The 16,550-nt window shown below is 15.5% G+C and overlaps 4 protein-coding genes across 4 annotated transcripts, besides 35 other annotated features; 2 read left to right on the top strand and 2 right to left on the bottom strand. All coding sequences in view use genetic code 6, as the record gives it.

Moving 5' to 3' along the window:
- Positions 1 to 350: 350 nt before the first annotated feature.
- Positions 351 to 469: a microsatellite.
- Positions 372 to 434: a microsatellite.
- Positions 422 to 496: a microsatellite.
- Positions 424 to 502: a microsatellite.
- A 98-nt stretch (positions 503 to 600) lies between these two features.
- Positions 601 to 647: a microsatellite.
- Positions 641 to 701: a microsatellite.
- Positions 702 to 2,000: 1,299 nt separating this feature from the next.
- Positions 2,001 to 2,064: a microsatellite.
- Positions 2,065 to 2,458: 394 nt separating this feature from the next.
- Positions 2,459 to 2,528: a microsatellite.
- Positions 2,529 to 4,524: 1,996 nt separating this feature from the next.
- Positions 4,525 to 4,561: a microsatellite.
- Positions 4,537 to 4,565: a microsatellite.
- A 198-nt stretch (positions 4,566 to 4,763) lies between these two features.
- Positions 4,764 to 4,807: a microsatellite.
- Positions 4,808 to 5,260: 453 nt separating this feature from the next.
- Positions 5,261 to 5,314: a microsatellite.
- Positions 5,315 to 6,379: 1,065 nt separating this feature from the next.
- Positions 6,380 to 6,424: a microsatellite.
- Positions 6,380 to 6,464: a microsatellite.
- Positions 6,403 to 6,469: a microsatellite.
- An 85-nt stretch (positions 6,470 to 6,554) lies between these two features.
- IMG5_177120 (von willebrand factor type a domain protein) lies at positions 6,555 to 7,687 on the top strand (the record flags this gene model as incomplete). Its single annotated transcript, XM_004027661.1, has 2 exons — positions 6,555 to 7,485; positions 7,587 to 7,687. 2 exons carry the CDS (start codon positions 6,555 to 6,557, stop codon positions 7,685 to 7,687), a joined length of 1,032 nt encoding a protein of 343 aa, XP_004027710.1.
- A 424-nt stretch (positions 7,688 to 8,111) lies between these two features.
- Positions 8,112 to 8,155: a microsatellite.
- Positions 8,156 to 8,396: 241 nt separating this feature from the next.
- Positions 8,397 to 10,670, bottom strand: IMG5_177110 (hypothetical protein; the record flags this gene model as incomplete). Its single annotated transcript, XM_004027660.1, has 5 exons — positions 8,397 to 8,415; positions 8,506 to 8,651; positions 9,511 to 9,659; positions 9,759 to 9,958; positions 10,144 to 10,670. 5 exons carry the CDS (start codon positions 10,668 to 10,670, stop codon positions 8,397 to 8,399), a joined length of 1,041 nt encoding a protein of 346 aa, XP_004027709.1.
- Positions 8,865 to 8,924: a microsatellite.
- Positions 9,044 to 9,072: a microsatellite.
- Positions 9,084 to 9,128: a microsatellite.
- Positions 9,972 to 10,036: a microsatellite.
- Positions 10,671 to 10,711: 41 nt separating the features above from the next.
- Positions 10,712 to 10,765: a microsatellite.
- Positions 10,766 to 10,845: 80 nt separating this feature from the next.
- Positions 10,846 to 10,880: a microsatellite.
- Positions 10,881 to 11,020: 140 nt separating this feature from the next.
- Positions 11,021 to 11,129: a microsatellite.
- A 266-nt stretch (positions 11,130 to 11,395) lies between these two features.
- On the bottom strand, positions 11,396 to 12,497 carry IMG5_177100 (hypoxanthine phosphoribosyltransferase, putative; the record flags this gene model as incomplete). The annotated part of the gene is made up of 3 exons (XM_004027659.1): positions 11,396 to 11,774; positions 12,342 to 12,367; positions 12,414 to 12,497. The coding sequence occupies 3 exons, from the start codon at positions 12,495 to 12,497 to the stop codon at positions 11,396 to 11,398; spliced, it is 489 nt and encodes a 162-aa protein (XP_004027708.1).
- A 257-nt stretch (positions 12,498 to 12,754) lies between these two features.
- Positions 12,755 to 12,787: a microsatellite.
- A 78-nt stretch (positions 12,788 to 12,865) lies between these two features.
- Positions 12,866 to 12,914: a microsatellite.
- Positions 12,915 to 13,112: 198 nt separating this feature from the next.
- On the top strand, positions 13,113 to 13,609 carry IMG5_177090 (hypothetical protein; the record flags this gene model as incomplete). The annotated part of the gene is made up of 3 exons (XM_004027658.1): positions 13,113 to 13,116; positions 13,176 to 13,210; positions 13,276 to 13,609. The coding sequence occupies 3 exons, from the start codon at positions 13,113 to 13,115 to the stop codon at positions 13,474 to 13,476; spliced, it is 240 nt and encodes a 79-aa protein (XP_004027707.1). The 3' UTR covers positions 13,477 to 13,609.
- A 1-nt stretch (position 13,610) lies between these two features.
- Positions 13,611 to 13,674: a microsatellite.
- Positions 13,619 to 13,674: a microsatellite.
- Positions 13,675 to 13,900: 226 nt separating this feature from the next.
- Positions 13,901 to 13,981: a microsatellite.
- Positions 13,982 to 15,108: 1,127 nt separating this feature from the next.
- Positions 15,109 to 15,133: a microsatellite.
- Positions 15,134 to 15,354: 221 nt separating this feature from the next.
- Positions 15,355 to 15,424: a microsatellite.
- Positions 15,364 to 15,423: a microsatellite.
- Positions 15,379 to 15,412: a microsatellite.
- Positions 15,390 to 15,423: a microsatellite.
- Positions 15,391 to 15,423: a microsatellite.
- Positions 15,425 to 16,123: 699 nt separating the features above from the next.
- Positions 16,124 to 16,167: a microsatellite.
- Between the last annotated feature and the right edge of the window lie 383 nt (positions 16,168 to 16,550).

Raw genomic sequence — 16,550 nt, 5'->3', positions numbered from 1 at the left:
ATTAAAAAAAAAATTGAAATTAGTATCTATCTATTTATTAATATCTAAATATTAAAAAAATAGTATAAATAATAATTGTATATTATATATGTTTAATTTAAAAACAAAACAAAAATTAATATTATTTTTTTATTAATATAAAAAAATAAAATATCGCTTTAAAATATTTAAAAATTATTATTTTAAAAATTTTAAAAATAAAGTTTTTATTTAATTTATATATACTTTAAAAAAAAATAAAAAAATAGAATATAAAAAAAAGATTAGTAATATTTATTAAATAACTTTCTATATGTATTTGAAGTATTTAATTAAAAAAAAAATATATCAACAAAAATTATGAATAAAAAAAAAAATAAAAAGAAAAATTTTATATAATAATAATAAACAAAATAAAATATATATTAATGAATTAAAAAAAATATAAATATATAAAAAATAAAAATAAAAATAAATACATAAATAAATATATAATTAAATATACTAAATTAATATAAATAAAATTTTTTAATAAAAAATTAAATATATATTTATATTTATTCACCTTTAAACATTTTTTTAGAAATTTTAATAATATAAAACAATATACTTTAAATGTTTTATATATATTTATATATGTATATATTTATATATATATATATATATATTCTTTTTTTTTATTTTTTATATATGATTTTTTTTTAATTCTTTATTTCTTTTTTATATTTATATTAAAATAATATATATAATTTTTTCTAATTATATATATTACTTTATTATTATATTCAATATAATAATGTTAAAAATATTTTAATACGATGATATATTATTATTAATTCTCTAATATTTAAATATCTATGATATTCGAAATTTCCGTCTTGTAAATAAAAACTTAAACGAATAACTTAATCCAAAATCTCATTTTTACTTTACTTTAATAAAAATACTTGTAAAAAACTACACTTAATTAAAAAACTAAGCCTTAGATCATCATAAATATATTGAAATATTTTAAAAAATTTAAAAAAATTGATTTTATTTAACTTCCTTTTTACGGATATTAATCTACAGGCGGTTTCGATTAATAAATAATATATTGGATAGATACAATTTTTTTAAAAGGAAACTGGTCAATATGCTCTGATGTTGGTAAAAATATAAATATAGCAGGCGGTATAATACAAAATAATTAAAATATATACAAAATATATGCCTAGAATTATATTTTAATTGAAACCTTATAAAATAGTATGAGTGATGAGTTGAGAAATGTATTCCCATTTAATTTATTGGAAATATAGGAAATTAAAAGGAGAATTTTATCTTCAAAAATAAAAAATAATGAATATTTGAGAGAATTTTATCAAAGAATCGAGGAAAAACATCACTTTTTAAATGAAAATAAAGAATAGAATATTTCTCTTATTTAAATAGCTTAAGATTTATTTTAGAAAGATAATTTAAATAAATAATTAATTTCTAAATTAAAAAAAGATTCGGAAGTATAATTCGATTTAGAAATTAATAATATTATTTCAGGATTCTAAATCAATAGGGAAGGACCTTTTACTTGTCCAGTTTAAACTTTAATGCTTTTTGGAAGTAATTAATATATAGATGTCTTTAATAACCCTATTTTACCTATATTTGATGATATTAAAGATACTGTGAGCCTAAAAGATGTTTGTTAAGAGTAAAAAATATCAATTTTGTATAGTAATGTGGATAATTTTTAAAATAAACATCATATATAAGAAAAAAAAATAATGGCTATGATTTTGTTGTATTTTCAAATAAAAATTAAAGCCAAGTCTTTCCTATAGCTTGGGTTTAATTTAAAGAAAAGAAATTAAATAAAATATAAATTGATTTACCTAACTTTTAATATTTTAATGTAAAATTTATATGCGTAAAACTTATTGAATGTGATAATAGGACTATGAATAATGCAGAAACAAATATAGATTTAAAATACATATCTTTTAAAGGCTTTTAAATATGAAAAAAAAAAAAAAAGAAAATATAAAAATAATTAAAATATTATATATATATATTTAATTAACAATATGAATTTATAATAATAATAATATATAAAATTAAAATTATTATATATTTATATATAATCAATTTTTTAAACTATTTTTAAGTTATAATTCATTTAAATTAGTATTAATTTATGGTATTTATTATTTTGTACTGTCATCTGTTTCAAAAATATTATCAGAATCATCAATATTTTAATTATTTATTATACTGTTTGTTCTTTATTTTTTAAAATTGCTTTTTAAGATTTTTTATTTTTAACATTTTATTTAATTATTTATAACAAACTCTTATTCTTCTTCTTAACTTTTTTATGTATTTTGATCGACTTTTTTATATTCGAAGATTTATTAAGATATTTAATTATATTAGTCTAAATTGATTTTATTTTGATTAGATTAATTATCTGAAAGAAGATTAATATTATCTTATTCAATATTATTATTATTATTATTATTATTATTTTTATTATTATTATTATTATTATTATTATTATTATTATTATTTTTAACATTTTTTTCTTTATTTGAACTTTCACTTTCTGAACTTATAGAAATACTTTTGAATTCTTATTAGCTAATATTATCTTTATTACTTTATATTTTCGAGTTTTTTTCATTTTCGATATACTATTATACATTATTATTTAGATTTTACCTTAATTAATATAAAACTTATGTTTAAGCGTTATTTTTTTTAGAAAGGGAATAAAAACGATTTCTTTAAACTGATTTATTATCAGATATTAACACTGTTTATCCTCTATTAAATTTAGTAGAGTTATTCATTTATTTATTAACTTAAAAACTTCCTATTTAATTCATTGAACATAATTATTAAGTAAATTTATTTTAAGTATTTTCAACTCCAATTTTATTAAATAATATTTCTTCATTACTTCTTTATTAACGATTATTATTATTAAATGAAATAGATATAAACTTATCCTTTTAAATTTGAATTTTTTCTTTTTATTCTAATTCTACATAATTCTTTATTACTTAATAAAGATTCATTCTTTATACCATTTATGGACTTCCAGGTGATTATTATATACTAATTTAATTATTTCCTTAACATTATTATTCATTGGTAGTTATTTATGCTTAATTATGTTTTTTTTAGCAATTTTGAATAGTTTTTTTTTAAAATAATGTCTTTTTTCTAATTTTTTAATTTATTTATATATATTTTGTACTTTAGATATAAATCTGTCTTTAAAATGCAAATTTTTAAAATTTTCAAGTTTCTCTTTTTCTTTAAATTCTTCGAATTATTTATATGCTATTTTTTAAAAAATATCAGCGAAATTCTCCTTTATTTTTCTATTTAGAAAAACTCTGTAATTACTATATTCGAAATTCTCGCTAAAAGACTTCATTTTTTTCTACATTAAGGCTATTAAAATACCAATTCCGAAACCTATTAATATAATTAAGGAATTAAAGTAAATATTCTCGTTTATTTATATATTATATTCATGAAATTCTCCAGTACTTTTTAATTAAGAGTTCTTCTATATTGATTATTTTAGCAAAATATTATATTCATCTTTAGAAAAAAAACTTTTTGATAAAATTAGGTTATATGAGTATTCACTATAGTCCAATATTCCATTATTATTTGTATATTTATCTTTATTTTCAATATATTGATAAGTGTCCATAATCAAATAAGTTTAATAATCACCACCTTTCTGAAAATAAGTATAAGTATTTGGATTATTATCCAATAAAATAAGCTTGTCGACTCTTCCCAAGATTAATTTGGAGATAAGAATTGAATAATGAAAAAACAAAAAGTACGAGACTATAAAAAGCAAACATTTTTAAAATAATAGTTTATACAGATTATCAGCTGATTTATTAACAAAAGTACAAATAGAATAAACTGTTTTATAAAAATCAAAAACTGTAAAAGAATCTTTATATAAATTTATTAATAATCCAGTAATTAAAGGTACTATAAAGACTGAAATATAAAAAATGTCATTTAAATAAGAATATATTCTATAGTCTATACTTTATTTAAGTCCTCTAGGATAAACGAAAAAATAACAGAAATATACCATTTGTAAAGATTAATAATAATTTTCATTTTCTAAATAAAAATCAGTTATCCCACCGAATATACCAGAGTACTTTTATGAATAGTCCTCAAATTGGTTTTTTTCATTTAAATTTGACATACATTCGAATTAGAGGGTGTCAGTTGTTTTTAATATTAGGTTTTACATCTGGGTTTTTATTTAAATATATTCTGGGTCTTTATATTATTCGGAACATAACTCGTTTTTTGTAATTAAATGGATGAATATGTAGTCTTTTTGAATTGATAAATTTAATAATAAAACTAAAAAATATAATATATAGTAGTATTGAAACATTTTTTTATTATATTTTTTATGATATTGATATATTTTTTAGTTTTTGTTTTGCTTATATAAATATATATATAAATATTTTTTTTTTTAATAAAATAAGAAAAAACTCTATTATTTTATATAACTTTTTATTTAATTTATAAATTTTAATTTAATAAATATGATTAAAATATTAATATTAACATAAATTTTTATATTTAATTGTAGTATTATTTAAATGTTTAAATAATTAAATCAAAAATTTATAATTTTTATAAAGTAATCATATATTATAGTATATAAGTATTTCTAGAAATTATATTAGAATTTAATTATAAATATTAGACTTATATAATTTATAATTAATATTATTAATTTTAAAAAATAAATAATATTTATAAAAAAAATGATAATTATTTATAATTTTTTTAAAATTTATTAATAATAAAATATAATAATATTGTAACAAAATATATATTATTTTTAATAATCAAAAATATATCTTAAATCTTTAATTTTTATTAGTATAATTTAAATTAAAAAGAATAAAAATTTATAAAAGTAAACATATTTATTTTAAATATTTAAATATTATTATAGAATTTTTTAAAAACAATCTATAAAAATAAAACATTTATATGATTATATTTAATATTGAATTCTTTTAAACTATAAAATATAATTAATCTTATTTAAAGTAAGAATATTTATTTATTTTAAAATTTTTAATATCAATTTATTATATATTATTTATAAAAAAAAAATGGGGTATAATGTTTTTATTTTATATTTGTTTATTTATTAATATTTGATATTAAATTTTTATAAGAAATCAAATATTTTATTAAAAAAATGTATTAAATCTTTTGTTAATTTTAAATTAACAATAAAACTATAAATAAAACAACAATTAAATAAAAATAAAATTAAGAGTAAATATATAAATTATATAATTATTTAGTTTTTTAAAAATATATAAAAATACAGAAATTTTTTAATATGGGATTTTCGAAAAATTCATATTCTAAATTTGAATTAACATTTTAAATTACAAAAACAAATTATATTATTAATTTAAATATATTATTTTTACTCTTTTTTTAAAAAAATAAATATTAATTATAAAAATAATGATTATAAATCAAAATTTATATAATATAAAAAAATAAAAATAAAAATATATTTATAAAATGTTTAATAGATTAAATTATATAATACATAATTTTGAAAACTATTAAAATAAATAAACAAAAGAATATTATAAAATAATTTAATTGATTGATTTAAATATTAATAATTTTAGTTTTAATCAAAATTTTAATATATAATATATTTATTATATATAAATAAAATAATAAAATAATAATAATTTTAATGTTTATATATTAATAAAAATAAGTTTAATATTATTTTTATTATTAAAAGTAATAATATGTATAATTAAAATAATCATATTAATATTAAATAAAATATATTTAATTTATATTTGTAATTAATATTATTATTACCTTTTTTTTATTTATATTTATATTTATATTATAAAATATAAAATTAAAATATATATTATAATGTATAAAATATTTTTAAATTTATTTAATAAATAAAAAAAATTATATATTATATTATATTTTTCTTTAATTAATAAATTTAGCGAATTTTTAAATATTTATTTTATTAAAAATAATACAAAAATATTATTTTAAATTAAAAATATTATAAATATCTTATAATAAAAAATTTATAATATTAATATATATATTATAAAAAAATATTAATTACTAATAAAATCTGATAAAACTACTTTTTTAAAAATTTCTATATATTATAAATACATAAATAAAATATAATATATATTTAAATTACATATTTATATATTTTCTTTTCTGCAATCTTCTTTTTTAAAAACAAAAATAAATAATTAGCACTATATTTACTGATAAAATTGAATTGAAAAAAATTTGTATAAAAAATAAATAAATATGTAATATGTATTTCATATATATAAAATATAAACATAAATATATATATAAATATATATATTTATATCTTTATATTTAAATATATATATTTATATATTATAATTATCGTTTTATATATATTTATACCTAATATAATGGAGTAATTATAAATTATTCCTGACAATTTTTTCTGTCCTATATCTAATAAACTAATGTAAAATCCTTATACAGACCCTTAAAACTACACTTATGATTATGATGCTATTCTCGAATATTTGAATAAATTCTAAATATCCCCATATACCGGAAATCCTTTATATATTTCAGACTTAAAGCCTAATTAAGACCTAAAACATTAAATAGATTAATTAAGAGATTAAATTCCTGACGAAAATAAATATCGTGAAACTTCCTTATCAATTAAAAACTATAAAAAAATAAACCCTTAAATCCTTCTTAAATTTTCCAAAAAAAATACTACTTATTAACTATCTATTACTCCACCATCTTCTAATATCCCCAGACCTCCCAACTACTTCGATATATGTTGCGTAATTGACGTTTCAGGCTCTATGAATGACGAAGCTAGAATTTAAGGAGATACTGAAAGTGCAGGATTGTCTGTTTTAGATATCGTAAAGCATTCCGTAAAGACAATTATAGTCAACTTAAGGCCAGAAGACCGTTTATCAATCGTTACATTCCACTCTTAAGCTAAAAGAGAAATAGAATTAACATATATGGATAAAAAAGGAAAGGAAAAAGTATAAAATTGCCTCGATACTTTAACTCCTTTAAATTCTACTAATTTATGGTAAGGCTTAGAATATGGTTTGGATGTATTAAACGAAAAAAATAGTTAAAATTTAAATTTTTTAATGGTTTTTACTGACGGAGTTCCAAATATTAATCCACCAAGAGGTCATTTATAAATGTTATAAAAATACAGAAAAGATAATAAAGAAAAAATAGAAAATTGTATAATTAATATGTTTGGTTTTGGTTATAATTTAGATTCTGAATTATTAAATGAATTAGCTATAGAAGGAAATGGAGCTTATGCTTTTATTCCAGACGCTTCTTTTGTAGGAACTGTTTTCGTAAATGCATTCGCTTAGATGCTTTCAAGTGATTTTCTTGGAGGTAAAATATAGATAAAGGAAGGGAATAAAAATTAAATAATTAAAGAAATAAAGATTCCTTAAATAAATTTTGATTAATAAATAGATATTATTATTTAATAGGAAGAAATCTAATAAAAATATACATTAGATAAAAATAACCTCTAAGCCATTTTATTAGAAAATACCTAAATTTTGACTTAAGTAAATTTAGAAGAAATTGATGAAAATTAAGATATTTAATTCGAAAAATAAATTCTAAGAGATTTATTTATTAAATAAATAAGAGAAAGTATGCATCTTTAAAAAAAAAGCCTAGAGTAATCTTAAAATTAAATCTAAAATTTAAAACAGATCTTAGAATCTTCTATAGCTTGCAGAGAACCTTATATAATAGATTTAATAAAAGAATTAAAAGGCTAAGTGTTTGAGGCTTTCGAAAACATAAATAACTACAAAAGATGGGGAAAACATTATTTATTATCTCTAACAAGAGCACATGAATTGTAGTTTTGTAATAATTTCAAAGACCACGGTATATAGCATTATGCAGGTAATTTATTTTCATAGATAAGAGATTAGGCAGAAAAAATTTTTTTAAAAATACCTCCACCAATACCTTCTAATTAAAATAGAATTCATTATTTAAATAATAATAATAATAATAATAATAATAATAATAATAATAATAAAATTAGAATTAAATTTAAAAATATAGATAAAGTAAACATGTAAAAATTTTATAATGTAAATGGTGGTTGTTTTTCTTAAAATTCAATAATTTATATGGCAGATGGATCTAAAAAAGAAGTTTAATAAATTAAAAAAGGAGATTAAATTTTATGCAATAATGATAATAAATATTCTAAAGTTATTTGTGTTATAAAAACCAATTCTTAAGAAGTTTCCTTTATTAAAATTTCTGATGAATTATCATTAACACCATATCATCCTATATTTTTTAATAATAAATGGAAATTTCCTATTCATTTAAAAAAAGCTGAAAAGTTATAATAGTCAGAATATATGTATGATTTTGTACTAGAAAATGAACATACTGCTCTAGTTGGAGGGTATAAATGTGTCACTTTAGGTCATGAACTTAATGAAGAAGTAGTAAAACATGAATATTTCGGCACAAAAAAAATTATAAATGATCTTATGAAATGTAAGGGTTGGAGTTAAGGACTAGTATAATTAAAGGAAAAATAATTTATAAGAAGTAAAATTAATAATAAAGTTATTAGTATTAATTTTCAAGAAATTTTATGATATTAAAATTATAAAATATTTATACATATTGTTATATTTAATATTAAAATAAAATTAATAATAATTAGAAAAAGAAAATTTAATATATTTTTAATTTTAAATATAATTATTATTAAAAAATTATTAAAAAAATATATAAATATATATATATATATAATTTATATATTTAAATTTATAAATATTAAATATTTTTATAAATAAATTTATTTATAAATATATAAGATTTCAATATTTTATTTTAAAAATTTTTTTGTTTTTATAATTAAAAAATATTTTTACAATATTTTTTTTATTAAAAACATAAATAATTATAATATTTTTATTTATAAATTTTTATAAATTTCGAATTTTTTTTTAATCTATATTATATTTTTTTTATTATATTAATTTTTTAATAACATTTTATTTTAAATTATATATGTATTATTTTTTATATTTCTATTTTTTTTTTTTTTTAAACTATATAAATTATTTTTTAATTTTATTTATTAATATAAATATATAATATTTTTTTGTTTTTTATTTAATTTAATTTATTTTTACATAAAAGTATTTATAAATAATACTATTAAATAATTTTTTTTCATTAATTAAGAATAATAAATATTTTTTTTAAAATTGAAAATAAAAATTTTTAAATTAAATTTTATTTATTTTTTCATAATTTAGAATTTTAAATTTTATTTTATGATTCAAAAAATTATTTAGCTTTTCTTATAATTTTTTCACCTAATTCATAATTAATTTTTTAGCTCCAAATATTTTATATAGTTACTTTTCCTACATAAAATCCAAATGAACTGGGATATATCCTAACACCATTAGGTCCACTTAAATAATAATCTATTTAAGTATTACTCTAATAGACAGCAAGCTATCCGAAAACAGGTATTAAATTACCATCATTAAATAATACAGACGAGCCTAATCCAGTACAATTAAAAATGTATTTTTAATTTAATAAATTAATTTAATTTAAATTATTAAATTTTTAATTTATAAAAATTACTCCTTATTATTTACATTCATTCATAAGTTCATCTAAGAAAATATCTCCTTCAACTTAAATAGAATTGAATTTTTTAGCTTCATATACAGTATGATTTTTTCCAAATTTAATTTTTATTTTTTGCATATCAGTTATTATATTATCAGGAAGGCATTCTAATGTCTCCTGATCATCATCAATTTATATTACTTTTAAATATTTTAAACCTTTGAATCTATAAAGATAATTATATATATATATATATATATATATATATATATAATTATAAATAAAAATATATATATATTTATATTTCTTTTATTTTACATAAATATTTTTTATAAAATAATTATAGTTGATTAATAATTAATAATATAGTTTTTGAAAATAATAAAACTAAATATAAATTATATATAATACTTTTTAATTTCTAATTCTCGTTAGTAATATTTGAAAGTTTCCATAGATGCAAATTTATGATTTTCCCATTGTTCCTTAGTTTTATTAAATTCATAACCAAAAGGCATCCAGTATCCTCCTGCTATTTATGAAACTATTATAGTATTATCTCTCTCTCCTTTTAATATTTATTATATGTCTTTTTTTACATATTCTTCCGCATAAACCTTTACTTTATATCCAAACTTAGAAAAAATAAATGCTGTGAATAAGCCTAAGTATCCACCTCCTAGTACTGCAATTTCTTTTTCGTTATCATATCGGTATTATTCTATGAATTTATAGTATTATATCAAAGCATAACCGTATGCGGTAGATACTCCAGCTCCTCCATGACCGTAGTTGTGGAATATTATTTTATTGTTTATTTTTTCAACGTTTAAATTTACTCCACCTTTTCTGTAAGGTCTTAAACCTGTTTTAAAACCGAGAAAATTACTCGAAGAAAAATCAGGAATTTATAAAATTTAAATTTCTTAATTTTACATATTTTTATTATTATAAATAAAGAGTTTAAAAATTGAAGAAAATTTTAATTAATTAAAAATAATTTAATAAATATTTAAAAAATAATATTTTAAATTAATTTAAATATTTATTTTTAATATTAATATTTTTATCTTTTTAAAAGAAATGTAAAATTAAAAAGAAAAATAAACAAATTATTATTAAATAATTTTATATTATTATATAATTTTTTTATATATTTGCATGCAATGATGATTAAAAGAATAGATATATGAATAGCATATTTTTTATTCCGAAAACTATTTCAAGAAATTTTCTGAAATATTAAATATATGTATTATGATTCTAATAATATAAATGAGCGATGCAAATATATATATAAATTTATATTCATATATATTTATATATAAATAATTCTATATAATATATATATATATATATATATATATAATATATTTATATAAATAAATATATATATACATTTATTTCTTTATATATTAAAAAAAATATTATAATAGTTTTATTTATATAAAAAATATATTACTTATGTTTGTTCATTTACATAAATTAAATAAAAATACTTTTAGTTATATAATAAATATAAAGAAATAATAATTTAAAATATATATCTTTTTTTATATTAAAATTTTGTTATTTTATCTTAAGAAATAAAAATAATAATAATAAAACATATAAATATTTTATAATATATATATATTCATAAATAATATTAGATATTATAAATTCATTCACAAAATAAAATATCTTAAAAATTTCTTCCCCATCCTTAAACATCAACTCCATAGCCAACAATAAATTTGGGTTCTATTTCAATTCCAATATAATCCATTTATAAGTTTTGAACTTTCAATTGATTTTATTTTAAAATAAAACTACATGTTTTGACACTTTTAGGATTTTATAATTTGATACATTAGAGTAATTTATCCATTGTATAACCACTGTCTATAATATCTTCAACTATTATAATATGTCTGCCAGATATTTATTATTTAAGACCAGATAGTTATATATTTTCTTCACCTGTTTCTTCATTTTTTTATTTTAATATTTTACAGAATTCTATTTCTAATTAGAGAAAGTCTACATTTCTAACTAAATCACTACAAAACATAAATGCACCGTTTAAAATTCCTACAAAAATCGGATTTTTATCTCTAAAATCATCTGATATTAATTTTGAAAGTTTTTTTACAATTTTTTCAATTTCTTCTTTTGTTATAAATACTTTATAAATTTTTCCATTATGTTCTATATTTTAATTATCCATTTTTAAAAATATATTATGGCAAAAATAAATAAATTAATATTATAAACTTAAAATAAATAAATAAAAATATTATAAAATTTTAGAAAGTCTAAATTTTATTTTTTTATTTATACTAAAAAAATAGTTTTTTTTTTTTTTTTTATAAAAGATATTATGTATTTTTTTTATTTTGTGTATATATATATTTATATTTATATAAATAATAAATTAAGTTTTCAATTATATAATATATTTTTTATTGCTTAATTTAAATCGCCTTATGATCTTCTTAATTATTCAATAGCTTTTATTTTATCTAAATCAAATTCGTTTTCTATAAATTTTATATCTTACTCGTTTATCTTTATTATAGCTTATCTAATTTTTTTATATTTATTTTATAATGATTTAATAATTATACTTGTCTTCTTTAAGTTATTTTAATGCCTTTTTTTTTTTTTAATTAATTTTATTTTAATATATTATTTATTACTCCTGCAGTTTATATTTCTTTATCTTCTACATAATCTGTTACACTATCTAAATTTTTATTAGTTTATTGGCTTTGTTTTGACATTTCTATTATTTTTTTTATATATTTTTTTTGTTTTAAATTCTGTATATTAATTTTATATTAAAATATTTAAAAATTAAAATAATATTATTATAAATATATATTTTTATATCCAAAAAGAATTTATTATTTCATGAAATATAAATATAAAATTTAATTTATGATTTTAAGTATTATTTTTATAGGATTTAAAACTTTTTATATACATATTAAATTTAAATTTATTAATGTAAATCGAAATATGATTACTTTTTTTGTCGACTTATTAAAAAATATTACTTATAATAAAATATAACAAGCATTTATATATATATATATATATACATATATTTTTTTTATATATTTAATAATAGAAATAAAGCGATTATTTTTTTATATATAAATCTTTATATATAAAAAGTTTATATTAAAAAAGTTTATTTATTAATTTTATATAAAGTATATAAATATTTTAATATTTGAAAATAAAAAAATTAATTTATTAATTTTTTTATATTAATATATATAAAAGGTAAATAATTTACGAGTTAAAAATATTATAAAAAAAAGATTAAATTAAAAATAGAAATAAAATAAAAAATTAAAAAAACAAAAAACAAAAAAAATACATATAAAAAAATGGGTAAAAAAATATAAAATAATATTAAAAATTTATATAATGAATATATATTAAATAAATAGGTCGTATGCATGGTACTTTAGCTAAAGCCGGTAAGGTATTAATAATATTAATAAGGGAAAAATAATATATATTTATATAAAAAAAATAAAAAATTAATAGGTGAGAAAATAAACACCAAAAGTTGATAAAAAACAAAGAGCTAAAAAAATCCCTAAAGGAAGAGCTTAAAAAAGAATTATTTATTCAAGAAGATATGCTCCACACATTTTAGCAGTTGATCCCAAGAAAAGAAAAAGTCCTAACTGGCATGCTGGTAGAAAAGATTTAATCGAAGGAGCAGCAGCAGCAGCTAAAAAATGAGAAATAATTTGTTTTTTTAGAAATAAAGAAAATATATATAAATAATAATACTAAATATATAGTTAAATAAAATTCAGTTTTTTTTTTTTTTTTTATTATGTTTGCTATATTAATTTAGTTTTTATTTAAATTTAATTATTTTTTTTTTATTTTTTTTTCCTTTCTTATTTTTTTTTTTTTTTTTTCTTTATTATTTTTAAATTATATTTTACAAACTAAATGATATTTTTACTAATTTTTCAGGGCTTTTTATATTGTAAAAAATAAAATATTATTATTTATATTCAAAAATTATTTAATAAATTCTTTTTTGTTTGTTTGTTTATATATAAAACTTTTATAATCTATTTTTTTATATTCTTTTGTTTTTTTTAAAAAAATAAATAAAAAATAAACATTTGTTAAATATGTATGTTGTTGAGAAATATATATATATATATATATATATATATATATATATATATATATATATATATATATTTATATATATATATATATATTTATAATCTTTAGTTATTTTTTTAATATTAAAAAAATAAATAAAAAAATAATCATTTAATATTTTCTTTATTATTAACTAATGGGTTTTGAGTTTTGTCTAAATATTCTTAAGTAGGTATAGGAATATCTACATTTTTTTAGTTTTTTAAGCAATACATAGCAATAAAATTTATAGGATCTACAGGTCTTTCAATATCAACTAATTTAAATGCCTTATGAAAAAATTATATTAACAAAAATAATAATATTATAATATAATAAAATAAAGAGTATTCTAATATAAAAAAACTAAAAATACAGAATAGAGCAAAGGCATAATAGTTTTTCTTAAATATTCTGCTTTTCCACATTATTATAATTTATCAAATTCTGATTTTTCTTCTTATTTAGTATCATTTTCAGAAATACCATTTTTTATTCGTTAAATCTATTTATTTTTTTAAAAAATGATAAAAAAAGCAAATATAAAAATGATAAAAAAACCTCTTCATTTCTTTTAGCTTCACAAAGATCTATTTATTTAATTAAATAATCAGGATCTTTTAAAAAATTAATTATATCAACTTTTACTAAATATTTTCCTAAAGATTTATCTATAGGTATTTATTATCCAGTTAAAGCATCTCTAATATCAACAGTAGAATATTCTTCATTATTATTATTATCATCAAAGAAAATATGTAAAACATCAAATTATTTCTAATCGATAAAAAGTGGCTTTCCGAATTAAGTTTTAAATTCGTTTTCTTACCAAAATTAAAAATCTTCATTTATAACAAATCCACCTCTCTTTTTTTTATTTTTAGATAATACTTTTTAAATAAATAATAAAATTTACTTCTTAAGTATATTAATTTATTGCTTTATATATTTAGTATGACTATTTATGTAAAACTAAAGAATCGTCCTCTATTTCTTTTTCATATTCATCTTCTAAGCTTTTATTTTTAGAAACTCTTCTTAATGTCCCACAAGCTAAAACAGAATTATTTAAATCTTATGAATATCTATATAATACTGATATGTTTCTTTCTTATATTACATAGTTCTTTTGATTTTTTTAACCGTCAAAACGTAAATTTGGTGTATTATTTTTTCCATTAAAACAAGGGTGTTCTCCTTTACAAAATCTTTATTTTATTTTATTTTATTTTATAAATATATATATATATACATGTTAAATTCAGATATTATTTTTGGTAAATCATCCTCAAAAGAATGAAAAATTATCGAAAAATCTCTTTTTAATAGTTTTAATTATATCATCATTCTAAAAAAACCGGGTAGGATTTAATATTTGCCTTCTTTAAATAATTGTAAGTATTTTTCAGGGGTTGGGTATATGTATTCGTGATCTTTTTGGTATTATAGGTTTGTATTTGTATATTTTTTCTTTATTTATTTTTATAATTTTTTTTTTTTTAATTTTTTTTTTCTTTTTTTTTTACTAGATTATTTAATATATCATCATAGATTGGCTAAGGAATTGATATAATTTTTATAATTTTATCATATTCTTGTTTTAATTTCATTCCTGGATTTCCGGAATGGAAGAAAACATTAAAAAACGTTTACTTTTAGTTTCTTTTTGTTATTTTTTAGAAAAAAATATAAATAAAAGTATTTGAAAAAAAAAAATACTCATCTATATCTTTATATTAATTATTGATAAAATCGCTATTTTTTTTTTAAAAAAAAAAAATAAATATATAATTTCTTTCTTTCTTAATTTTTTTTTTTTTTAAAAAAAATAAATAAAATATACTAATAATTAATTAAATCGTTTTAAGGTTTAAATTAAGAAAAGAAAGAATGAACTATATTTTAAATAATTTTAGATAAATAAATAGTATTATTATTTTTTAAATAAAAAAAAATACTTAATTTCCATATAGTTTAATCTCCTTTTTATTCTATTATACCCCAAGAGTATTTACATAACATTCTATGAATCTTTTCAGTTATTTTATTTAATTAAATTTTATTTTATATACATTTTCTTCTTATGAAGATTATATAAATTTATTATCATCTATTTTAATTGTTTTATTTATATCAAAATGAAGAATAAGTCTTTTTTATGTTTCCATTAAAAAAAAAAAAATATAATTTTAAAAAAAATATTTAATTATTTTTTTTTTTTAAAATATATATATATATATATATATATATATATATATATATATATATTTATTAATAATAATAATCAAAAATTATGAATTTATAAAATAAAAGCATATTCTATTAACATAATTGGCCTAAAGAATTTAAAAAATTAACTTTTAAAACTAAAATAATCAAATTAGATTCTTAATTTTTATAATTTCTTGAATAAGATTCTGTTTTAATTCATCCTAAATATCTTAAATAAACAGAATATATTCAAGATAATGACCAACATATATAATTATCGGAAGATACAGAAAAAAAAATTACTCAAACTTTAGAAGAATATGAAGAAGTATTCATAAAATTAAACTAATTTTCACCCAAAGACTGTCAAAACTGGCTTCCAGATCTACGTGTGACCCATATAGAAGAAATTCTGACATGTTTAAAGATGAGTGTGGTAA

This window comes from Ichthyophthirius multifiliis (assembly GCF_000220395.1).
Source record: "Ichthyophthirius multifiliis unplaced genomic scaffold scaff_1120509251293, whole genome shotgun sequence".
Lineage (NCBI taxonomy): Eukaryota > Ciliophora > Oligohymenophorea > Hymenostomatida > Ichthyophthirius > Ichthyophthirius multifiliis.
Note: the sequence above shows the minus strand (reverse complement) of the source record. Positions and strands in the feature narration are given on the sequence as shown.